The 25983-nt window shown below is 38.8% G+C and overlaps 1 protein-coding gene across 5 annotated transcripts in view; it reads right to left on the bottom strand.

The window, feature by feature from the left end:
- Positions 1-1290: 1290 nt before the first annotated feature.
- LOC127437448 (ankyrin repeat domain-containing protein 27-like) overlaps positions 1291-25983 on the bottom strand; it is a 61406-nt gene continuing 36713 nt past the window's right edge. For all 5 annotated transcript variants that reach the window (XM_051692375.1, XM_051692370.1, XM_051692373.1 and 2 more), the window contains 17 exons: positions 14695-14778; positions 14272-14396; positions 11832-11914; positions 11562-11677; positions 11228-11320; positions 9411-9608; positions 8331-8390; positions 7599-7718; positions 7117-7161; positions 6901-7020; positions 6519-6716; positions 5870-5989; positions 4683-4856; positions 4503-4578; positions 4294-4372; positions 3743-3794; positions 1291-2785 (listed from right to left, as the gene is read on the bottom strand). In XM_051692375.1, the coding sequence (XP_051548335.1) occupies positions 2390-2785; positions 3743-3794; positions 4294-4372; positions 4503-4578; positions 4683-4856; positions 5870-5989; positions 6519-6716; positions 6901-7020; positions 7117-7161; positions 7599-7718; positions 8331-8390; positions 9411-9608; positions 11228-11320; positions 11562-11677; positions 11832-11914; positions 14272-14396; positions 14695-14778 (2139 nt within the window). In that variant the 3' untranslated portion in view covers positions 1291-2389. The remainder of the gene's footprint in view (positions 2786-3742; positions 3795-4293; positions 4373-4502; positions 4579-4682; positions 4857-5869; positions 5990-6518; positions 6717-6900; positions 7021-7116; positions 7162-7598; positions 7719-8330; positions 8391-9410; positions 9609-11227; positions 11321-11561; positions 11678-11831; positions 11915-14271; positions 14397-14694; positions 14779-25983) is intronic.

The raw sequence follows: 25983 nt of genomic DNA, 5'->3' as shown, positions 1-25983 counted from the left end.
GCTACCAGCACAAGCCGAGACACACTAGGTGCCATTTTGGCTCAAGAGGAACGTTTTATATAAAGAAGCAATCCATTAATGCTGTAACAGAAATGCTGTGATCCCAACTGTTTAGAATTTAAAAGATGGTTCATGGCTTTATAGTTAACATATATGTAATAACACTGTTATTCTCAGGGGTTAGGTTTAGTGTTTGAGTTAGGCGTACATTAATGTCATTATTACATTTTTACTCATTATTAATGTGAAATTTGGAACGCATAGGGCAATTTTTGCAGATGAAAATTTTGAGCTCCTGTCACCGATTTCCCAGTGAGCTCAGTCTGGCCTTTAAAATATCTCAAACACAAAACAGGTTGATCCTTTTGGGGTTTTTCTACAGAGCCCCTTAGTACAGGGAGGACATTTATTTTCTGAAATACTTTTGTGTGTCATCGCAACAGTTTTGTATTCCCTCACAGTTTTTCCATTTCATTTTGAAATTACTGTTATTATTTTTACACTATAATAACTGCGGTCCTTTGTTGATGTGTCTGCTGTTATATTTCCTAATTGCTTTTAAATGGTTGTTACTTGCAATGTAAAGACAGCTTAAGACATTTTAAGGGACACACTTTTCTTGTTACATGGGTTTATTGGGCTAAAATTAAATAAGGCACATTTACCGCATTTTTACACAAAATAAAACTGAAGTGGAGTTATACAAAAATAATTGCTCTTGAGTTCTTCAGATTGCCACAGTGAATCTATACATTCAAAAATGCAAGTCATTTCACACACAAACCTTTTTTCTTCTTCTTCACACTTTAAGTTTGTGTAATTTCTGTCCCACATTTATTCAAGCCCTGCTATCAGACACACTTGGAGAAGAAAATCCACTTACATTTGTCACTCAAAATGCAAGGTCTTTAACTCTAGATTAGACCAGACTAGTGGCAAAATGTCCTGCAAACTGCAATCAATCATGTTTCATGAGCTCAGCTCTTAAAGAAACACAGCAACCTTGCAAGAGTAAAGTGCATGACATCAGTAGAGCCGTGGTCCATAATACTACCCCATGCTGACCCCAAAATAGATTATTTTTTGGTTATGCAATGTTTTGCAATATATAAATTGTTGTCCTTATGTCCTTTATATGTTTTTCCCCAGTCCCAAGACAGAGGCAACCTTTAAAAACATCACCTAACAGATAAATCAAATGTAATTCTCAAAATCCAATTGCTCTAATTATTAAAAGCACTAATTAACACGTATAATTAAGAGTATATAATTAAGAGTCAGATTCAGTGGTGAGATCCACACTAAAACAAAGCCAAACAGGATGTATTTCAATGGAAAAAAATAAAGACATTAACATTTAAAGAAGAAAAACAATATCTCCTAAACATGTGAAAAAGAAAAAAAAATATCCACTGTGAGTAGTAAAAAGATGCTAGCACATCTCTTTGTTGTGATAACACAATTTCATGACATCATGTACTTACATTTAGTTGACAGACATTAAGAGTGAAATAAATAAATGTGAAACTAATTTATGAAAATGAGAGAAAACAAAGGTTTCACAGTCTAGGGGAAAATGCTAGGAAAAATAATATCTTAAAATGTTCCTTTTTCTAATGTGATATACTGAAAGAAAATTAAAAGTGCTAGTTATGAATTTGTTTATGTGCTTCTAAAAGGAATAGTTCACCTAACAATTAAAATTGTCATAATTTACTAACCATCATGTTGTTCATGATGACAGAATTGTCAGTTTAGGGAGAACTACCTTTTTAAGAAACAGTCCACATGGTTTCTGCCCAGTTTACACCATATGTCTCCCTTTATATGCTATACATTCAGAACGTTTCTAAATTCACTAAACACATCCCAAATATTGTTCTCAGAGCTCATTATGTCGTCTTTAAGAGACTACTTATCATTGCTATTTTTTTAGATCATGTTACCACTGTAGCCACATGCAAAAATCTTTTCCACATGCTTCAATATTAAAGATCAAATCTTTACATTTCCAAAAAAAAAGAAAAAAAAAATGACGTTTGGCACTTCCTCTTTTTGCTGTAGAGCAATTTTCGAAATGTACATATTGACCCTTAAAGGAATGTTCTCTAAAAATCTCTCATAAACCACAGGCATGAGAACATACATGTTTTAACATTGGATAACACAATGCCACTTATGGGTTTGTGCATATTTAGGTCAATGAAGTATACATCAGGTTTGAACACTACAACACAATTAAGACCAGGAGGCAATGGTGGAACTGATTTAGTAATGATCGATTTAGATTTAGTCTATTGAACCGGCTGCATGAGTCATTTAAAGATGACCGGAGCGCCACTGTTAACACAGATTTTACATCAGATTAACAGAACCTTTCAGAGGAGCATCACAACACAACATTGTCCATCTCTGTGGTGGCTGAATCCACATCGCTCCCTCTGGACTGGCCCTCCCTCTCCTCCTCCTCCTCCTCATCTCTCCCCACTACTGAGTCCCCGTTGAGCTGCTTTGGGTCAGGTGAGGTTTCGGGAGAGTGGTCACATGAGTCTGTGGTGTCCTGAGGTCCATTGATAATCTCCTCCTGTGTCTCGTGCTCAGAGAAGATGTGTTGTGGGGTCTGGAGAGAGTGTTGTGTCAGGTCTTGGCTGATAGTGTGACAGCGGGTCAGACCTTTGGTTTTGGTGTTTGGTGACTGTTGTGTCTGTGGATGGCAGAACGGACCGCTGCTGTCCACCGTTTCTCCTCTCTTCATTCTCAGTCTGTTACTCTGACTGTCTGCAGTCTGAGATGAACAGATGAATTAGGAGTTAACCGATTCACTGGTTCATTCTAATAGTAAAGGCCTATTCACACCAAACTTGTATGAATTTCCGACATGACAAAAGTTTGAAATGAAACGATCCCTTTGAACGGCTTCAGCTAAACCTGAATACATGCCAAAAATGTTCTGCACAACAAGATTTTAGAGTTCAATCATGTAAATTTCACTTACATAGAGCCAAAAAGTTTGTACTGCCATGACTTTTGTCTTTGTTCCACAAGGTAGGACAATTTATTTATTTTTATCCTCTTTTCTCCCAATTTGGAATGCCCAATTCCCACTACTTAGTAGGTCCTTGTGGTGGTGCGGTTACTCACCTCAATCCGGGTGGCGGAGGACAAGTCCCAGTTGCCTCTGCTTCTGAGACAGTCAATCTGCGCATCTTATCACGTGGCTCTTTATGCATGACACCGCGGAGACTCACAGCATGTGGAGGCTCATGCTACTCTCCGCGATCCACGCACAACTTACCACGCACCCCACTGAGACCGAGAACCACTAATCGCAACCACGAGGAGGTTACCCCATGTGACTCTACCCTCCCTAGCAACCGGGCCAATTTGGTTGCTTAGGAGACCTGGCTGGAGTCACTCAGCATGCCCTGGATTCAAACTCGTGACTCCAGGGGTGGTAGTCAGCGTCAATACTCGCTGAACTACCAGGTGGGACAATTTATTAACTTTTTCGATGCATAAAAAAAAAAAACCTCACCAACCAAAAAAAATATTAGGCTTGGAATCGTGTGTCCAGAACTGGCCTACAAAATAGAAAAGACATTGATAATGGTGGTGTGATACAAGGTACAATATATGATAAAACCATAGTAGGTGGGCGGGTGGACGGACAGATGGCTTCATTTAGTCCTTTAGGTGTGAATAGTCCTTTAAATAGTAACTGTGTGATTATGCAGAATAATACCTGCTCTGATAGGCTCGTTATGGTCACAGCCCTGTTCAATCTCTTTTGAGTCCTACAAAGAGCAAACATATCTTCTAAACCATACTGAAAACAATAGCTGAACTTTTAATAGGGTTTAAATGATACTGTGGAAATCCCATCTAGTGATGTCACAGATTCAGTGGCAGATGCCTTATGTGTGGGAGCAAAAGCATGTCACACAGTTCTGGGAGGTAATAGTCGCCAGTCATTAATTTTAGTCATTTTTGTGTGTCCAGCATTTCAGAATAACCAGAGCAACATTTCAGATGCTATGTGCTGACACTGATGATAATCTCAGAGCGAATAATTCCATAGGAATATATTTGGTAAATGTGTTTCCATCTTAGTTCATGTGAATGTCTTTGAATAAAAAATGTCTCCACCTCAAGCAAGCGTATAAGTTCTTTATGTGCATTTTCTTTTATTTGTATCTTGATTTTTCCATCCACCATTTTTCATGCACAATCCTAAATGTGCATTAAAATATGTGAATGGAAAGTCAGCTAATGACATTAACTACGAAAACGTACCTTTGCTTGGTGTGGTCTGTCTCTTGTCTCCCACAGTCAGGACTATCATGCTGTTTGACTCTGTGCACTACTGAGTGTGCTACAGGAGAAACAACAGTTTCAGGTTAATTACAAAAATGTCATTCATAACACTTTATATGTATTCACACAGAATATATAATGCATCCTGGCCTAATAATGTGGAGAGGACTTAGAACTGTGATTCTCACCGAGAATCCCCTCTGCTTTAATCAGATCTGACCCCAAAGCACAGGCTTTCTGTAAGAGTCTCTGAATGTCAGTGTCCTTTGAAAGAATAGAACAAATACTAACATTTTAATGTCCTGTCTGACACAGATATCTGTTTTTATAATATAATGACACTCTCACACACACACACACACACACACCTTGCCGCCGGTCTCGTAAGCACAGTCGAGGGCGGTCCTCTGTCTCTTGTTGCGTATGTGCACCAGCGCCCTCCTGTGGAGAAGCAGCTCCACCAGCTGAACATGTCCTCCCCTCACGGCCTCATGCAGACCCGTGTTTCCATGATTATTAGCCAGATTCACTAACACACCACTCTGATGAGAACACAACATTTATTCATTCATGGTTCATCCAGTACTACACCAATTATTAACCATTAGTCAATGATAAAAAAACATCCAAATGAATCCTTAAGGTGCAGTTCTATTATTGGCAAACATGTACTCTTTCAAATTACAGTGAGGGGTTCAAAAATGAATTAGCTTGTATTAAAGGGATAGTTCACCCAAAAATAGAAATTCTCTCATCACTTATGCACCCTCATGCTATCCCAGATGTGTATGACTTACTTTCTTCTGCTGAAATCAAAAGAAGATTTTTAGAAGAATATTTCAGCTCTGTAGGTCCTCACGATGCAAGTGAATGGTGACCAAAACTTTAAAAGTCCAAAAAGGCAGCATAGAAATAATCCAAAAGATCCAGTAGTTAAATCCATGTCTTCTGAAGCAATATGATAGGTGTGGGTGAGAAAAAGATCAATATTTAAGTCCTTTTTTTTTTTTTTTCTGTAAATCTACACTTTCATTTTCACGTCCACATTCTAGTGTGGAAGTGACTTTTTTTTTTTCATTCAGCCACCTACTGGTTGGGGCTGGTCAAAGGTGGAGATTTATAGTAAAAAAAAAAAATTAAAAAAAAGGACTTTTGAAGAAATATTGATCAGTTTCTAACCCAAATGGATTACTTTTACGCTGCCTTTATGTCCTTTTTGGACCTTCTCAGTTTTGGTCACCATTCACCTGCATTTTGAGGACTTACAGAGCTGAAATATTCTTCTAAAAATCTTCAATTGTGTTCAAAAGAAGAAAGAAAGTCATGCACATCTGGGATGGCATGAGGATAAGTAAATGAGAGAATTTTAATTTATGGGTGAACTATCCCTTTAAAAGATGTTTAGCATAAGCTTGATGTGACTTATGGAAAGAAATATATATAAAAATTAAAAACAAATTATATTTGTGTGAGTTAGATCCACATTATAATGACGTTAATATAAATGACCTATGTAATAGTGGTGACCAATATCATGCAATAAGTTTTAGAGTACCTCCAGCAGAACGGTGGCAATCTCCAGATGTCCCTTTAAACATGCATGAATCAATGGTGTGTTTCCATAATGATCTTTCTTATTCGGTTTGGCGTTACACTCCAACAGAGCAGACACCACCTACAGATACATAAACAGCCAGGAGAGGGCGCTATAGACCATTAAATGTAACTTGATATGGCATTTACAGTACCGGTATATCATTTTTATAATATGACATATTTCCGACAGAAACTGAATATTTATAATTATGTAGACAATGTAGGGTTGGACTGATTTTGTCCGTTGCTTCACAGGTGTGTTTTTTTTTTTTTTTTTGTGTGTGTGTTTTTTTAATAATGCATCATGCACTGATTAATCACAATAAGAGACATTTATTAAAGTAAAAGGGGCAAATTTTGGTGTCATAGACAGTAAGATAAATTTAAATTGGTACAAGGTAGCTTGAGCAACTCTAGTATTTAGTCAAGCCAATGAATATATTTAACATAATCAAGTTTAATTTAAACTGCCCACATGGTAACACAAAAATATAAGTTTAATATAAAGCTAGTGTGAAACTTTTGAAATCAGTCATGTAAGTTGTATAGAATTGTGGGAAGATTGAATAGGAAAAAAGGCAAGCTGTGATTGGTCAGGATTTGTCCACCTGTATGTGGCTGTTCTGGCAGGCCAGGTGCAGTGGAGTGGCACTCTGATTGTTGCGGGCATTGATGTTGGCACCGTGGCGGGTGAGCAGAGACACAAGAGTGGTGTGCCCATGCAGCGCTGCCACATGGAGCGGAGTGAAACCGTCAACACTGCTGCTGTTCACACCCAATCCATCTGGCTGCAGACGGGCTATCTTCTGAATACACAAACAGAATGGAAAAGAGCTGTTTGTGTTTCATGGAAGAAATTATGTCATAAACGTTTGGAATGACATGAGGCCTTCATAGCAACATCAAATCAATAGTCTCTTTAGAGCATTTATAATGTCTCAATATACAGGTAACGAGGCATTATTTTACAATGTGTGCGTGTATTCACACCTTTTGTGTTGGTTCACAGTTGGAACACTGGCACAGTGGATGGCACAACTCCGTCTTAATTGGCATGCCAACTTCCTCCTCCTCTGGCTCCTCACCCACCCATTCCAAAAGATAACGCACCTAAAATACATGCAAACACACAATTATGTTGTGTCTACAAACAGGTACGACTGCAATTCTGTGCTGAAGTGTAACTGTAGTGTGAATAGAGCGCACCATCTCTACATCTCCATCAGCCACTGCTCTCAACAGCTTTTCTACCTGTTCATTAAAAACAAGAGTGAGAAACCATTCATTTGTCCCAATGTTTTATCAATTCATTGATGCATTCACTGGGCAGTTACCATGTGAGCTACCCAGGCCCTGTTTATGTTTTTTGTTATTCCTTGCCAAAGTGCCGTTGGCTGCCTCACTGGGGGTCTAAATACAATTATTATTTAATTAAGGCATATCAAATAGCACAATGATGACATAGACATTAATGGCTTTATTTTCTGTTATAGCATAATTTCCTGTACAGCTGCTTTAAAATGACATCTGTTGTGAAAAGCGCTTGATTTTATTTGTCAAGTATTTTACATAAGTTGTTATTCTAACTTGAGTTATAATTAAATTCTGAAACACCTCTGTTTTCCTTTCATGTTTTCTTATGAGATGGGTAGTACTATGATTGGTCCACTAGAGGGCGCTGTCAGTACCTCTTTGTGTCGTGTGCGTTCAGTCTCTGGCACTGAGGTCTCCACACTCACTGATGACATGCTGGACACAGATGAACGTCTGCTGCTAAAGTCAGATGCCTGAGGAGAACGGCTCGGAGACTGACAAAGACATATTTTGAAGAGTTTGGGAATGTTATGGTTAGTTTAATCAGGAAAAGCTCATGATACGTTGTCTGTGAAGATTCCCAGTTATCCATGACAGAGTTATTCAAGTCAACTGGATGTGTTTCTCTGTTGCTCAAGAAGTTTCGCCACTCATCATGTCACAACTGATGAACCCACTTGGACGAGTCGCAAAGCATCTTGAGCAACAGAGAAAGTTGAAGCTACGTGGAGCAAGCTGATAGGTCCTTTGACATGTGATCTCTTAGCCAATCAACTTGCATACTCTCTCTTTGTCAAACATTTACATTTCCACAGTTGTTTGCAGTTAAGCTGGTTTCACTGCAGCGTGTTACAAATTTATTTCTCTCTGAAACCCTCCTCCTCCCCAGCAACACCTGTCTAATTGTAACATGTCTGTGTATGTTTAACAGTAGTAAATCTTTGCACTAGCTCTCCAGCAGTGTAAGCAGATCAAGACTGCCAAGACCAAACCTATTAATTTGTCATATACATTATAACACCTTAAATTTATTCAGAGAGTTGTCATGACTGAACTAGAATAAACTCTACTTGACATTCAAAAATAATTGTCAATTTCAAACTCACCTCAAATCCACTTTCCCTTTTACTGGAGTCAATGTATCTGTGTTCCAGTAATGACAAGATCTACAACATGAACACAATTATATTTACTACTGACGAGCCTTAATCTAATGAGCGTTACAGTGAATCTGAGACTGTACTAGGTTCCTTAAGTTGAGAGATACTAAACCATGATGAATACACATATATCTCACTGCATTAGACAGTTCTTGCTGATAAAAACATTTGGAGAGGTCAGATTTCTCAACACAACTGTATTAAACCTGCACAAACAATTCTAGTTCCAAGCTCTGTGATTGGTTCATGGTTAAAATTCAAACCAATCTCAGGCTCCTTTATTCCTTTTGCTACACTGACACAAGTCAGTGTGTGGCAGTAGCATTTTTACTGTCTAAATTAACACATGCATGCAATTAATTAAATATGATAAACACAAAATGGAATTGCCACTGAAGCTCAACAAGTGTAATATCACCAATGAGTGAACTTGCACAGACTAGTGGCATTATTTATAAAAGATACGACCATGAAGAGTATGAACAGTTGTTTTAGTATTAAATCATTGCTGATTTAACTTCTGCATCTGCATTTCCCGTGTTTTGAGGCATTTTGAGAAATCTGTTGTTTCTTATTTTGTGGGAGTTAAGAGCTCTGTTGCATACTGTAAATCTACATTATCAGTCATCCACACAAATTGCTGAACCTTATAAAAAAACACAAAGACCATTTTGTTTATTTCCTGGAACTGAATGTGTTGATATGACACTTTACCAACGAAACAATTATGCGCTTAATCGCTATTACAATTTTAATCGATTTACAGCACCACTTGTTTCCTAATTAGTATTAACATTGATAACGACTACATCATTTTGAAGCTTTAATACTCAAGACCAGATGTCTGAAATGTGTTTTGCACTTGAATTGTTAAAAGAAAATAGAAATATTTTTAAAATTGGAGTATGTCATTTTCGGGCTTGTGCTCAGAAGGGAAACCGGATGTTAAGGGGCAACATGCTTTCATTGTAGAGGAAATTTCAAGTAAATCCACTTGTGTAAAGACCAAGGGTGAACAGTATTGACCTTAGAGTTGAGGGCACAGTGCAGTGGGGTCTCCTTGGCTTTGTTATGGATGAGGGTTGATGCTCCGTTCTCCAGCAGCACCTCCATGATGCCCTCATAACCCCAGCGGGCGGCGATGTGGAGCGGTGTGTCACCCTTATCATTCTGAACGTTCAGCCGGCACGAATGCAGGTCAAAGTACACCAACCCCTTCACACACTGACACACATAAACATTTATATCAAGAATGAAATTACACAATTTTCAATTATTATTATTTTTTTAAGTTTCTAACTATATATTAAAAGATCACCTATTATGGTTTTTCAAATATTACCTTTCATGTAGTGTGTTATATAACTGTTTGTGAATGTAAAAAATTCTGCAAATTTCAAAAATCAAAGTGCAAAATAAATGGAGTTATTTACTCCCAAAAGCAAGAACCGATTCTGAACACCTGAAATGAGTCATTAGTAATTCCAGACTTACTTCCTGTACTACCTACGTAATTTGGTAACAAAAAACCCACCTCTGGTCCTCACTGACTGCTCGCAAACAGCTTTGACCCACCCTAAAACACTACACTAAGCGGTAGACCAATCACAACAGACTGGGACATCTGACCAATCAGAGCAGAGTAGGCTCTCTGAAAGGAGGAGTTTAGAATGAATCCTTTAGAATGGATCATTGAAGGAGTCCTTTGAGACACTGGGAAAAAAGGTAAAGCTGCAATTTAAATTATGAGCAAATTAAAGTGTTTTTTGACCTTTGATGCATGTAAAATCTATTGTATGAGACCTTTAAAACAAAATGAGGCACGTTTAAAAACCATAATAGGTGCTCTTTAAAACAGAGATCGACCACTATTTAAACTTTTCTACTTAATCAGACAACATTTTTTAAATATTGGATTGACCAATAAATGCTGCCATCTGGTGCGTCTGCAAAGAAGAGTAGCATTACACTACTGTTTTCTACAGGAAAGAGTGGTGTTCACAAGTAACTAACTTTAATGGTCATGTTAATAATATTACATAATTTAAATAACAGCCATTCAGGCTCAAGTGAGATCTGTTCCAGAAATTCTTGACATGTAATTTTAACAGTAAGCCTCACGTGAATGGAAAATGACCTCGCTTTCTTGTAACATGAGATGGGTAGTTGGCAAATGCGGTAAAAGGCAAATTGTGAAAAGTCTTTAAATTCAAATCCAAAAGACTTTAAGTTTAAAGTTATTTTAACTAAGTGAAAAGCACTGAACCAGTGCATGATGTCATTATAACAGGTTAACTTAGTTATCTGCTAACCTACATTAGCGCATCTACATTTTTTTCACTTTCTTTAAAATGTATGATTATACTTGTGAACAAGTGGGATATCATACAACCTTATAAACAATACATAAACCTTTAAAGACATGAGAGTAGTTTAAAATGAACCATTATATCTATTAAAAGTTTTATTATTTTAGGTTGCAAAACAACTTTTCATAAATATAATGGCCCATTTTAAGCTATTCTATACTACTAATACTATGTATGATAGTTTTATTATTTAGCTTATATGCTATCATTCATATTACTGTTATTATTAAAATATTCAGAGACTAATGAATGTCAAGTTTTTATTGTTGCTAATGATTTAGTTACCATTGTGTGAAAAGGCATAAATAAAACAATTATTAAATATCGCATAGTGTTCTGCATATCGATTATCAGTTACATACACACACAAAAAACAGTATTGATGTTAAAAAAAAAAAAAAAAAAAAAATCAATATTGGTCGATCTCTATTGTATCGAGAATACCGCTAAAATGACATTTACTGATTGCCTTACATCTTCATGTCCGTACATGCAGGCCAGGTGTAGTGGGGTGTTCCCATTGTTATCCTGAGCATCTGTGTTCGCCTTATAATGCAACAGCAGCAGCTACACCAGCAAACAGTAGGATGAAACAAAAAAGGAAACATGGTTCTGGCAAATCTGTTTGGCTCGATTAAGTGACAATATAATTAGAACAATTATCAGAGCTTATTGGGTTAACAGCAACAACAAGCATCACACTAAACATAAGTATGTCATAACTGATATGTTAAAATAATTGAATCAGTATTATTTTTTATGCTGGTACAGCTGTAAGTGGGTAAATAGAGCTGGACAAAGTTCTGACCGTGACCCCCTGGTAACCCTTCTGGCAGGAGAGGTGTAGCGGTGTGAGTGCATAATAATCAGTGGCGTTCACCACAGCTCCCTTTGACACCAGCAGATCAATCAGCTGAGACTGACCTGAATACCACAACGAGCGTACAATGGAGAACAGAATCCAGTTGTTAATTTACTGACCACTTGTGAAAGTTAAAAACCCATGAATAGCAAAAATGACAAAATAAGTACGTTAAAAAAGTCTCAACAGAACTATCTAGTTGTAAATTAGGCTCACCACAAATAGCAGCAACATGTAGAGGAGTGTAGCCTCTGTCATCCCGAGAGAATGGAGTGACAATAGAAGGGTCGTTTAACCTTCTGCATAACACAAAATACAAAAAAACAATACCTTAAAACATACTGAGAAAATTAACCAATTTCTAAATTATACTTTATAATTTATAATCAGGATATTTTCTCATTATTTTTGTGTACCAACACACTTAACAGGCAAACGTCTTGTCCTAGTCCTACACTACACAATACACTACAGCTCTATCGCTCCAGCCTGGCAACCTAAAAGTGTCTTCTCAAATCTCAAGAAGGATATAGCTGCAGGCAGAGCTCAAAAAAGGGGCAGGAGCTCCAATCCGCCAGAAAAAGTAAATAGAGTCCCTAACCTAACCTGTTCCCTAACCGTGTGTGGAGGTGTCATCGCCTTTTGGAGTTGGCCCGCCCCCTTCTGGATTAACCCTGCCCTCTTTTGGAGATTCCATCCCCATTTGGATATCTCTGGCCTGCAGCTATACCTTCTAGCAAATCTCAGCTTTTCTTGTTGACATCTCGACCTGGATGAAAGAACACCACCTCCAATTCAACCTGTCAAAGGAAGAGCATTTTCCATCCCAGCCAGCCTTGAAATTGAACTTAACATCACAGTTCAGCTAGGCTTGACAACAGTAACAGCTTACAGGTCAGCCTGCAAGTAGTGTTTGATGACCACTAACTTCAACGACCCAATGGCTATGACTGCCAGTCAAGTAGATTTGCACTCTATAGCATCAAGATAAGACCCTTCCTATCTGAGCATGGTGCATAGATCCTTGTCCAGACACTTGTCACCTCAAGACTGGACTACTGCAGTGACATTGGCTGGAACGTGCAATTAAACTCCTGCAAATGGTCCAAATTTTAACAGCCAGTCTGGCTTTCAATGAACCTAAGAAGTCTCATATCACCACTCGCTTTGTCTTGCTGTGCAAGCTAGCAGTGACTGCCCGCTTCAGGGTCAGGCAAGGAATACAGAAGAGTTGCTGGATCTGCAGTTTTGCGAGTTAACTGCCCCTTGTGATATCATCACAACAAGGCACAAAATCACTTTCCAGACCTTTTGCATTCACTGGCCCTCATAATGGAATGAACTAACAAACTCCACCAGAGCAGCTGAATCCTTCATAGTCTTCGAAACTTCAATATGTCTGAAGACACTAATCTTTCACAATCATTTGATTCACAATCATTAATGCACTTACTAATAAACTCTGAATTGGAAAATTTTGGAACTGGCTAACTTTGTTATATATTGCAGATGTTACTGTCTGCTGAAGATGAATCACTTATGTTGAAGCATTCCAAATTTGTAAGCTGCACATCCATATTTTTGGATAAAAGCATCTGTTAAATGAATAAGTGTAAAACTTAAACATTTTAAATAAGACTATGTCAATGCTGAAAAAATAAATAAATAGAAACCCAGACATAAATTCTAATGTTTTTTGTGGCTAATGGAAATTGTATTTGTTTTTAAATGGAAACTACAACGTTCAGAAAAAGTGATCTCAGTGATTTGGACCATGGCATGATTGTGATAAGAATATCATCTCAGAATACTATTCTGAGAAGCGGGTTGGCGCTGTTTTTGCGGCAAGAGGGGGACCTACACAATATTAGGCAGGTGGTTTTAATGTTATGGCTGATCGGTGTATAATGGTCTCTGTGGGTCTCTACTGGTGATATTAGTTATGTCTACAGGGTTTCCAACCTTTTTGACCACTTAAAGTCCATTACTTTTCCATGATCTTTCCAGATCATGGAAAATCAGAAAATCACTATGGCTTTTGAGCAAAGAGCAAAATATCGCTGCTGATATGTTTTTTTTTTTTTATGAAAAAAAACCCCTAGAAAACTGTACTCTATATTCACTACAGCAATTTTCATGTATTTCCCATGATTTTTAAGATTTTATCAGTTTCTGTGACTTTTCCAGGCCTAGAAATCACAATTGTAAATTTAAAGGTTTTAGATGACCACGGGAACGTTGTGTCTAGTGGAAACCAATATGGACCAATATATTCTGGAATGGAAACAAAAAAATAAACAAATAAATAAAAAAAAAACCTTATAGAATATGGCCCAAAACACACTCCATAAAACAAAACAAAAACAAAAAAACATTTGGTAATGATTTTAATATATATATATATATATATATATATATATATATATATATCAGTTGATGATTCATAATGGTATTTGTAGTGAAAACCATTAGAATTTATTTAGTTTTTTTTTTTTTTTAAGCAGGGATGACATAAGTAGATCTGACTTAGATGAAGGTCAGTTAAGCAGATTCTAGAAGTCATTCATGCAGAAATCCGGACAATTTCAAAGTTCTCATACATTTTTCCAACTGTAGGTGATCTCTGGATGAATTGCTAGTGTGTATCAGTACTGACCCTGAGATGTGGAGGTCACAGGTGTCACAGGAGCAGAGTGGGTGACACATCTTCCTCCCGTCCTCCTCACTCTCACTTTCACTCAGCAAACGCTTCACCTCTGCCTCGTTCCCACTCGCAATGTGCTGCCCACACACACACACACACATACACACAGTCGATTCATCTGCTTAATAACACGTATAACACCACTAATATGGCCTTATAAATCAGATATTAAGTTAATTTTATTTGTTAATTTCTCAGTGATCAAATGCATAATGTGCAGATCAACTATGGATATACTTGAGAAACAGCATTCATATTTGATTTAAATAGGAGAGACTCTCTATATGAACACCAACGATGACAACAGGAAGTGGCCAGTACAACAGAGTTTGCATTTCAAAAACATAAATGCAGAGCATAAATAGTTGTGCTAACCTCAAACAAACAGTCTATAGTTGTAGCAGCATTCTGGGACAGCAGGTCCATCTTCTGTCTGAAGGACAGTATGCCTGGTGATCCCTGTGGACCACAGCACACATTCACACAAACATCTGCAGTTTACAGATGTTGGTCAGTCGACACATTATTATTCTTCTTTTTTAATCAGTATTTTAAAGATTTGAGATCGAAATTTATATGGAATGTCTCTCTCTCTCTCTCTCTCTCTCTCTCTCTCTCTCTGTGTGTGTGTGTGTGTGTGTGTGTGTGTGTGTGTGTGTGTACATATATATATATATATATAATGTACACACACACACACACACATATACATAAACTATATTGCCAAAAGTATTCGCTCACCCATCCAAATAATTGAATTCAGGTGTTCCAATCACTTCCATGGCCACAGGTGTATAAAATGAAGCACCTAGGCATGCAGGCTGCTTCTACAAACATTTGTGAAAGAATGGGCCGCTCTCAGGAGCTCAGTGAATTCCAGCGTGGTACTGTGATAGGATGCCACCTGTGCAACAAGTCCAGTCGTGAAATTTCCTCACTACTAAATATTCCAGTCAACTGTCAGTGGTATTATAACAAAGTGGATGCGATTGGGAATGACAGCAACTCAGCCACGAAGTGGTAGGCCACGTAAAATGACAGAGCGGGGTCAGCGGATGCTGAGGTGCATAGTGCGCAGAGGTCGCCAACTTTCTGCAAAGTCAATCGCTACAGACCTCCAAAGTTCATGTGGCCTTCAGATTAGCTCAAGAACAGTGCGTAGAGAGCTTCATGGAATGGGTTTCCATGGCCGAGGAGCTGCATCCAAGCCATACATCACCAAGTGCAATGCAAAGCGTCGGATGCAGTGGTGTAAAGCACGCCACCACTGGACTCTAGAGCAGTGGAGACGCGTTCTCTGGAGTGACTAATCACGCTTCTCCATGTGGCAATCTGATGGACGAGTCTGGGTTTGGCGGTTGCCAGGAGAACGGTACTTGTCTGACTGCATTGTGCCAACTGTGAAGTTTGATGGAGGGGGGATTATGGTGTGGGGTTGTTTTTCAGGAGCTGGGCTTGGCCCCTTAGTTCCAGTGAAAGGAACTCTGAATGCTTCAGCATACCAAGAGATTTTGGACAATTCCATGCTCCCAACTTTGTGCGAACAGTTTGGGGATGGCCCCTTCCTGTTCCAATATGACTGCGCACCAGTGCACAAAGCAAGGTCCATAAAGACATTGATGAGCGAGTTTTGTGTGGAAGAACTTGACTGGCCTGCACTGAGTCCTGACCTCAACCCGATTGAGCACCTTTGGGATGAATTAGAGTGAAGACTGCGAGCCAGGCCTTCTCGTCCAACATCAGTGTCTGACCTCACAAATGTGCTTCTGGAAGAATGGTCAAAAATTCCCATAAACACACTCCTAAACCTTGTGGAAAGCCTTCCCAGAAGAGTTGAAGCTGTTATAGCTGCAAAGGGTGGGCCGATGTCATATTAAACCCTATGGATTAAGAATGGGATGTCACTTAAGTTCATATGCGTCTAAAGGCAGGTGAGCGAATACTTTTGGCAATATAGTGTGTGTGTGTATATATATATATATATACACACACATACAGTTGTGCTCAAAATTTTGCATACTCTTGGAGAATTGGTAATATATGACCATTTTCCAAGAAAACATGAGTGAGCAGGCAAAACATATTTCTTTTATTTCTTATGGGATTCATATTCAACTGTAGGTTATAACAGAATGCTTGGCAAAATGCCTCCAGAGTGGCTCGATGATATTAAGGTCAGGAGACCGTGATGGCCACTCCTGAACCTTCACCTTTTTCTGCTGTAACCACTGGAGGGTCAACTTGGCCTTGTGCTTAGGGTCATTGTCGTGCTGGAAAGTCCAAGAGCGTCCCATGTGCAGCTTTCGTGCAGAAGAATGCAAATTGTCTGCCAGTAATTCACAAGATTCCCCGTGCCTTTAGAGCTCACACACCCTCAAAACATCAGTGAGCCACCACCATGCTTCACAGTGGGGATGGTATTCTTTTCACTATAGGCCTTGTTGACCCCTCTCCAAACATAGCGCTTATGGTTGTGACCATAAAGCTCTATTTTGGTCTCGTCACTCCAAATTACAGTGTGCCAGAAGCTGTGAGGCGTGTCAAGGTGTTCTTGGATATACCGGGCTTTTTTGTGGCATTGGCGCACTAAAGGCTTCTTTCTGGCAACTCGACCATGTAGCTCATTTTTGTTCAAGAATTGTCATATTGTGCTCCTTGAAACAACCACATCATCTTTTTCCAGAGCAGCCTGTATTTCTCCTGAGGTTACCTGTGGGTTTTTCTTTGTATCCTGAACAATTCTTCTGGCAGTTGTGGCTGAAATCTTTCTTGGTCTACCTGACCTTGGCTTGGTATCAAGAGATCCCCGAATTTTCCACTTCTTAATAAGTGATTGAACAGTACTGACTGGCATTTTCAAGGCTTTGGAAATCTTTTTATATCCTTTTCCATCTTTATAAAGATCTATTACCTTGTTATGCAGGTCTTTTGACAGTTCTTTTCTGCTCCCCATGGCTCAGTATCTAGCCTGCTCAGTGCATCCACCTTGGTCCACACTCCATCCAAATGAATTGTGTCACCTTGTGTGTCTGTAACAAGGCCAAACATTCAAGGGTATGTAAACTTTTGATCAGGGCCATTTGGGTGATTTCTGTTATCATTATGATTTAAAAAGAAGCCAAACAACTATGTGATGATAAATGGCTTCATATGATCACTATCCTTAAATAAAAGACAGTTTTTTTTGCATGATCAGTCATATTTTCAAAATCAGTGCCAAAATTTCACAATTTCTGCCAGGGTATGCAAACTTATGAGCACTGAATTTTGGCATTGATTTTGAAAATATGACTGATCATGCAAAAAAAAAAAAATGTCTTTTATTTAAGGATAGTGATCATATGAAGCCATTTATCATCACGTAGTTCTTTGGCTCCTTTTTAAATCATATTGATAACAGAAATCACCCAAATGGCCCTGATCAAAAGTTTACATACCCTTGAATGTTTGGCCTTGTTACAGACAAACAAGATGACACACACAGGTTTAAATGGCAATTAAAGGTTAATTTCCAACACCTGTGGCTTTTTAAATTGCAATTAGTGCCTGTGTATAAATAGTCAATGAGTTGTTAGCTCTCACGTGGATGCACTGAGCAGGCTAGGTACTGAGCCATGGGGAGCAGAAAAGAACTGTCAAAAGACCTGTGTAACAAGGTAATGGAACTTTATAAAGATGGAAAAGGATGTAAGGTTATGACATCTCTTATACATACAGATCAGGTGGGATTTATTCGGGGCCGTAGCTCTTCTGATAACATTAGGCCTTTCATCAATATCATGTGGTCAGTAGCGAATGATCAATCTCCGGTCGCTGCCATCTCACTTGACACCGAAAAGGCATTTAACTTTTTAAGATTTTGGAAATATATGGGTTCGGGAGTACATCTATTGGTTGGATTAAGTTACTTTATAGACACCCTGTAGCAGCGGTACAAACAAATGGATTAATTTCAGATTATTTTACTCTGGATAGGGGCACTCGGCAGGGCTGCCCTCTTTCCCCATTATTGTTCTATCTTGCACTGGAACCATTAGCAGCCGTGATAAGGGGGGAGGATGATTTTCCAGGGGTGGTGGCGGGAGGTGTGGCGCATAAGCTTCTGCTTTATGCAGATGATATTTTATTATTTGTCTCTGAACCTACTAGATCTATGCCTTGCCTCCACAGAATTATTAATTCCAATTCCAAGTTCTCAGGATACAAAGTCAATTGGTCTAAATCCGAAGCTTTGGCTTTGACAGCGTACTGTCCAGTAACGGCTTTTCAACCTTCCAATGGCCCAAACAGGGCATTAAGTATTTGGGGATTTTATTCCCAGCAAATTTGTCTGATTTAGTTAGTGTTAATTTTGACCCTTTAATAAAAAGATTTTCGAGCGATGTGGGCAGGTGGGCTTCATTTCATTTATCTATGATTGGAAAGGTTAATGTTATTAAAACGAATTGTATTCCAAAATTAACTACCTGCTACAATATCTCCCTGTAGATGTCCCCCTCTCTTATTTCAAGCAATTTGATAGCATAGCAAAGTCCTTCATTTGGAATGGTAAACGTCCCAGATTGCATTTTAATAAGTTACATAGGCCGATTGACAAAGGTGGGCTAGGCCTACCCAAGATTTTATTTAATTACTATGTGTTCAGTCTCAGACATTTGGCTCACTGGTCACTTCCACCTGAGAGAGCCCCTCCCTGGTTTGTTATTGAACAGGCAGTTCTTGCCCCTATTTCACCATTTCAAAGCATCTCTATCAAACTAATTGGAAAAGTTAAGTTACACCCCGTTATTTTGCATTTACACTTGGTATGGACTAAAGTGTCCAGATTGTTTAAATTGGACACTTATTTAAATGTTGCCTCGAGTATATGGCAGAACCCAAGATTACGTATTGGCAAGTCCCCTTTCTGCTGGCCAGAGTGGATTGTGAGGGGGGTTGCTACACTCTGTGACCTATATGAAAGTGGAGTGTTGAGATCGTTTGAAAACTTGGTCCAACATTTTGGGATCCCCAGACCTCAGTTTTATAGATATTTACAATTGCGCCACCTGCTTTGTACTATTTTTGGGAGTAGCACACACCCCCCTAAGGAGGCAGATGCTTTGGGTGAGGTGATTGCGACTTTTGGAAAAGGTCATGAGGCATCAGTGTACTACTCCCTGTTAATTCAGAGTATGGGGGACGGAGCCTTAACTTCTATTAAGAGATTATGGGAGAAAGATTTGAATTTGGTATTGGAGGATGAAGTGTGGACTAAGATTCTGAAAAATGTCAAGTCTGTATCTAGAGATGCAAGGGTTCGCCTTAATCAGTTCAAGATTTTACATGGATTCTATTGGACCCCCTCTAGACTGTATAGGCTTGGTCTTAAAGACACACCTACCTGCTGGCGATGCCAATCGGAGGACGGAGATATAACCCATGTTTTTTGGGGGTGCGCTGAGATCCAGGGGTTGTGGTTGAGAGTTCAGAGTTTTGTATGTGAGGTCTTGGGCACTCGGGTTTCATTTTGCCCCAGACTCTGTATTTTGGGAGATGGGGCAGAAATTAATATGGAGAATAAACATGTGGAGGATTGGGTCCTGACCTGTGTTATGGTCGCCAGGCGGGTGATTTCAAGGGGTTGGAAGTCGGTTGGAGCACCCCTGTTTCAGGAGTGGTGCTCGGAGATGGTGAGAGTGGCGGCCTTAGAGGAGGGGTCTTATAGAAGAATGGGGAATCTGGATCTGTTTGTGGGAAAATGGGGTGGATATTTAGCATTCTTGGAGGGTTCTCGGGTGGAATAGTGGAGAGAGAGGGGTAACTGTCAGTGTGTGTGATTTTTATATTTGTGTATATATTATATATATATATATATATATATATATATATATAAAAATTATTATTATTATTACCTTTCTCTTTTTTCCTCTTTTAGTTGTTTGGTTTTTGTTTTTGTATTCTTTTATATGTGTTTATCTAAGACCACAGGGATGTTTGTTGAGGTTTGGGGTGGGGTTGGGGAGGAGGAGGGGTGGTAGTGGGTGTTAAAAGTTGATTTTGTGTATTTATAATTATGTTTTGTTTTCCTGTGTTTTAATAAATAAAAATGTTAAATCAAAGTTTTTAAAAAAAAAGATGGAAAAGGATATAAAAAGATATCCAAAGCCTTGAAAATGCCAGTCAGTACTGTTCAATCACTTATTAAGAAGTGGAAAATTCGGGGATCTCTTGATACCAAGCCAAGGTCAGGTAGACCATGAAAGATTTCAGCCACAACTGCCAGAAGAATTTTTCGGAATACAAAGAAAAACCCACAGGTAACCTCAGGAGAAATACAGGCTGTTCTGGATAAAGACGGTGTGGTTGTTTCAAGGAGCACAATACGACGATACTTGAACAAAAATGAGCTGCATGGTCGAGTTGCCAGAAAGAAGCCTTTACTGACCAGTGCCACAAAAAAGCCTGGTTACAATATGTCCGTGAGCACCTTAAAATGCCTCACAGCTTCTGGCACACTGTAATTTGGAGTGACGAGACCAAAATAGAGCTTTATGGTCACAACCATAAGCGCTATGTTTGGAGAGGGGTCAACAAGGCCTATAGTGAAAAGAATACCATCCCCACTGTGAAGCATGGTGGTGGCTCACTGATGTTTTGGGGGTGTGTGAGCTCTAAAGGCACGGGGAATCTTGTGAAAACTGATGGCAAGATGAATGCAGCATGTTATCAGAAAATACTGGCAGACAATTTGCATTCTTCTGCACGAAAGCTGCGCATGGGACGCTCTTGGACTTTCCAGCACGACAATGACCCTAAGCACAAGGCCAAGTTGACCCTCCAGTGGTTACAGCAGAAAAAGGTGAAGGTTCTGGAGTGGCCATCACGGTCTCCTGACCTTAATATCATCGAGCCACTCTGGGGGGATCTGAAATGTGCGGTTCATGCAAGACAACCAAAGACTTTGCATGACCTGGAGGCATTTTGCCAAGACGAATGGGCAGCTATACCACATGCAAGAATTTGGGGCCTCATAGACAACTATTACAAAAGACTGCATGCTGTCATTGATGCTAAAGGGGGCAATACACAGTATTAAGAACTAAGGGTATGCAGACTTTTGAACAGGGGTCATTTCATTTTTTTCTTTGTTGCCATGTTTTTTTTTATGATTGTGCCATTCTGTTATAACCTACAGTTGAATATGAATCCCATAAGAAATAAAAGAAATGTGTTTTGCCTGCTCAATCATGTTTTCTTGAAAAATGGTACATATATTACCAATTCTCCAAGGGTATGCAACATTTTGAGCACAACTGTGTATATATATATATATATATAAATGGAAAGCATATATTTTGGGGGCTTTAACTGGTCACTTTAAGTTTGTCCAACATCTTTAAACACATTTTTTGCCTTCACTGGTTCATTTTAAATGGTCCTGCGGTGTGTCAAATTATTTTCTAAAAGTACAAATATTCCATGTAGTTGCTCAATTAATATGTTGTCAGAAAAACTGCATTATAATAAAAATAAAGAATGAAATCAGAAGTCACACAAGTATAACATGTTACACCGCAGTACATGTCAACTTTCCCCTAACTATTTGCTACATGATGTGTGTGGAATGTGGTCAGCTCTCATGATCATAAAAGCATGTGACTCTTTCTAAAACACTGGAGAATGGTAAGATTAAAGAGTTTTCTCATGATCACATTGCTTGCCTGAGGCCAAATGACACAGTAGAGTTAAATTCAAAATTTTTTATACAGGCTGCACACAGAGATAAACAAACACTGAGACATATAACAACTGCTATGAACATTTTCTAATAAACTAACCGAATTTCCAGTTGTCAGAAAGATGTTATTGTCTAAAAATATAAAAATATATTATTAAATAATATGCTTGTGTGTGTGTGTGTGTGTGTGTGTGTGTAATGGCTTAGTCTCCTTTAAGCAATCCTGGGGTTAAGTGCCTTGATTCATGAGGTGGTGTAGCCTGAATATCTGGGCTGGTAACCAATAGGTTGTAGATTCAAACCATGCAAAGGTTGATTGTGAATTCCAACTTAAATTTGGGTCTGTTCATTACACTACCCTATCGTATGGCTTCAGACTTGACATACTGAGCAAAAATCGCATTGGTCTGCTTTTATGAAACTAAGTTTTCGCCATTTTTGGAGCTCAACAGCGTTCCTCCCCATTCACTTTTATTGTAGGGAAAATAGCAATATAAACATTCTTCAAAACATCAATTTTTTTTTCCACGGGAAATAGAAAGTCATAAATGTGAGTAAAAGATAACGGAATTGTCATTTTTAGGTGAACTATCCCTTTAACCCTCCTCTTGACACTGAAGTTCCACTGCAGCACGTACCAGGTCAAATTGACCCAGCCCGTTAAATCATAGTTCAACAGTCACAATTAGCACATTTTCACCGAACAATTGTTTTATCATCAATAACAAACCTTTCACTAATTTAAAAATGTACTAGTTATATACAGTATACAGTAAATGCAAAATTTTCACTACTGCTACTGATATTTGGTTTGTAATGTTTTCAGTTCTGCACAGTTCTGGTGTCAATTTGATAATGTTTTGGCACTGCATTACATTTTAACATTTTCGGGCATATTACAGCCTTCTCTTAAGTCTTTATATAAATTGGGTGAAATGGGCAAAATAGTTCTTCTTAATTTTTTATATATAACTTTGTTTTAAAATACATGAAATTACTAATTGTTACATTGTCAGGTTCAAATTACCTTTGTTGAGGATGTCGTGAAGTTTCATGCCAAAAAGTTTGAGTGGATGTCAATCGTGTTAAAATCTAAAATTGGTCAACCTGGGTTCCACAGAGGGGTTAATTCCAGGTTGCTGGATTTTGATTTCACCAGTTCTTGGGTCATCATCACTGCACGGAACTGAACTAGAAATTTTTCTGCAGGTTTATTAACTATAACTAGAGGTCGACGATAGTGGATTTTGCCGATGCCGATAACTAAGGTGGTGGAAAAGGCAGATAATCGATTAATCGGCCAATAGTTTTTAAAATTTGTTTATAGAATTTATAGAATGTAAAAAAAATAAAAAAAATCGAAGTCTTTCCTTACTATGATGGTCATACATATTGAGGCTACAAGGGTCCAATTGATTGGAACTATTGCCAGCTATCGCGTTAGTTCCAAAAAGTAACTATATGCACCAGTGTTGGGGGTAACGCATTAAAAGTAATGTGTATTACGTAATCAGATTACTTTGGAGTAACGAGTAAAGTAATGCAATATTTTTTTATTTTAGACCATAATATCGGAGTTGCTTTTTAAATAAATTTTGTACACCTCTTCTTTCCCTGTATTGTGAGAAATCATGAGTATAAGTGTGCAAACTTAGGTGAGGAGACGTAGTGCATGATGGGCATAGTAGTTCTATAGAATGTGAGGCCAGAGACTATTTAGCAGAGATGAGTCACTTTTTTAAAATGAATGGGAAAAATGGGAACACCCAACAAAGAAGCTCTAGCATCCAACAGTCAATGGATGTAGAAAGGAAGTCCTGCCCTGCAGGTAAAAGATCCAATCACTTTTTAGATACAGACATCGCCTGTCAATCAACACTCTCTAACGCGCATGTGCATTAGCTATACAAGCCGTGTTGCGCGTTTTAGCGTAATATGAGGTCAGCATTCGGTTGAGTGAAACATGATTGATTCATGTGTTAATACACACTGCACTAAAAAAAATGATGTATGAAATTATAACTGTCTCTATGTCTCTTTAACTCAAAGGTAGTTATAAGTATGAATGAAGGAGGGCTCACATGTATTACATTAAATTGTATTTTGAACTTGTACAATAAAGTATCAAACCAGTAGTATTAACGGAGTATAAATGATAAAGAAAAGTAAATGTAAAATAAACACAAAATTGCACTTCACATAAATCAATTGTTTGTTCAACAAAGCATAAATTCAAACAAATCCCATAAAAAAATAGGAGCAATAGCTCTGAGAGATCAAGCAGTCCTTTAAGTCCATGGCATGAAATAAAACAACTGATGCAAGTAATGAGTTTTGTGAATGGAAGAAGAGAGTCTTATCTGATGAAATGTCCTGAAGGTGACTTAAGATCCAAATGCATCACATTTTCTCTATCATAAATTAGTCCAAGTAACCCCATTGAACATCAGGCTCTCAGGAACAGCATTAGGAGAGAGTGGGTATCCCATGCACCAAGAGCAGATGAGTAAGGTAACAAGGGCTGCACACAAAAATCCTTAATTGAGCAGCAAACTGAAGTTTCTCAACAAGTATTTGATTGACAGCAGCCTAAGAACACAAGGCAAACCATGCTGTTCCATCTTGCTCTACACTTTCTCACAACTTACATCCTACACAGAGCACTCCAGTGCCCCCTATCGGTAATGAAGAAAACTGCACATTAAACAAAGCGTAGTAACATGGTTTTGAGCATACGGTTGATGCGTTCCGTAAGGTTAGTTTGAGGATGACTGGCGGTGGTTAGTTCCTGGATGACACCTCATTGTTTACATATTAAACTAATGAGGTGAGAAGTAAACTGAGCTCCTCTGTCAGATACAATATAGACAGATGTCCCTCACTGTGTAAAAATCTCCTCCACTAGAATACGAGCTATTTGTGGGGCTTTGGCAACTCGTAAGGGGAACAATTCAACCCACTTAGAGCAGTAATCTAGAATCACCAAGAGATGCTCATTTTGTCTGGGACTTTTAGGAAACGGGCCCATCAGGTCTATTCCTAACATGTAACCTGGCTCTACCACAGGTGTTGACTGTAAGTATCCTGCCAACTTGGAGACAGAGGGCTTATATTTCTGGCACACTTGACGCTCTACAGTGTTTCCAAACATCAGATCGTAAGCTGGGCCTATAAACAACTTCCACCAACCTCAGCAGGGTATTGAGTCGACCAAGGTGACCACTCAAAGGGTTCTCATGTGCATACTTCAGGAACTCTCCTCGCAAGCATGCAGGTATGACTAACTGAAGTTTCTGTCGTTTCTGGCCATCTGGGTCACTGCGGAACAGGAAACAATTCTTTACAACATATTGGATTTTTGAGGGATCTGTGTCGGTTTGAGAGGTAGCTTTGGCAATCAACTCCTGAACCTCAAGGTCCTCTTGTTGTGCTTTGGTGATATCAGCCCAGTCAACTGGCAAACTAGTGGGCGCTACTTATAAATCAGCTGTTTTAACATGGGCTATCATATTCGGCATCATAGTATTTTCCAGGCTGTGAGACAATGTATCTGGAACCATGTTACACTGACCTATTCTGTACTTGACAATGAAATCAAATTCTTGAAGGCGAACAGTCCAACGTGTCAATCTTGATGACGGTTTAGGGTGATTAAAGACCCAGGCAGGTGCTGCATGATCTGTTATCACTTCAAAAGGTCTGCCTTCAAGATACGGGCTCTACTTTTCAACGGCCCACAAAAAAATCACCACATTCTTTCTCGGATACTGAATATGCTTCTCTGCTCCATGAAGTAGGCGGGAAGCATAGGCTATAACACGTTCCTCTCCTTCTATTTCCTGCGTTAAAACCGCTCCCAGGCCACTCTCGCTAGCATCCATCTGTGGCTTGGAGAAATCTGGTGGGATCAAAACAGGGGCCTTAGTCAAGTCATGCTTGATTAC

The sequence above is a fragment of the Myxocyprinus asiaticus genome, chromosome 48 (assembly GCF_019703515.2).
Source record: "Myxocyprinus asiaticus isolate MX2 ecotype Aquarium Trade chromosome 48, UBuf_Myxa_2, whole genome shotgun sequence".
NCBI classification, from domain to species: Eukaryota; Metazoa; Chordata; class Actinopteri; order Cypriniformes; family Catostomidae; genus Myxocyprinus; species Myxocyprinus asiaticus.
Note: the sequence above shows the minus strand (reverse complement) of the source record. Positions and strands in the feature narration are given on the sequence as shown.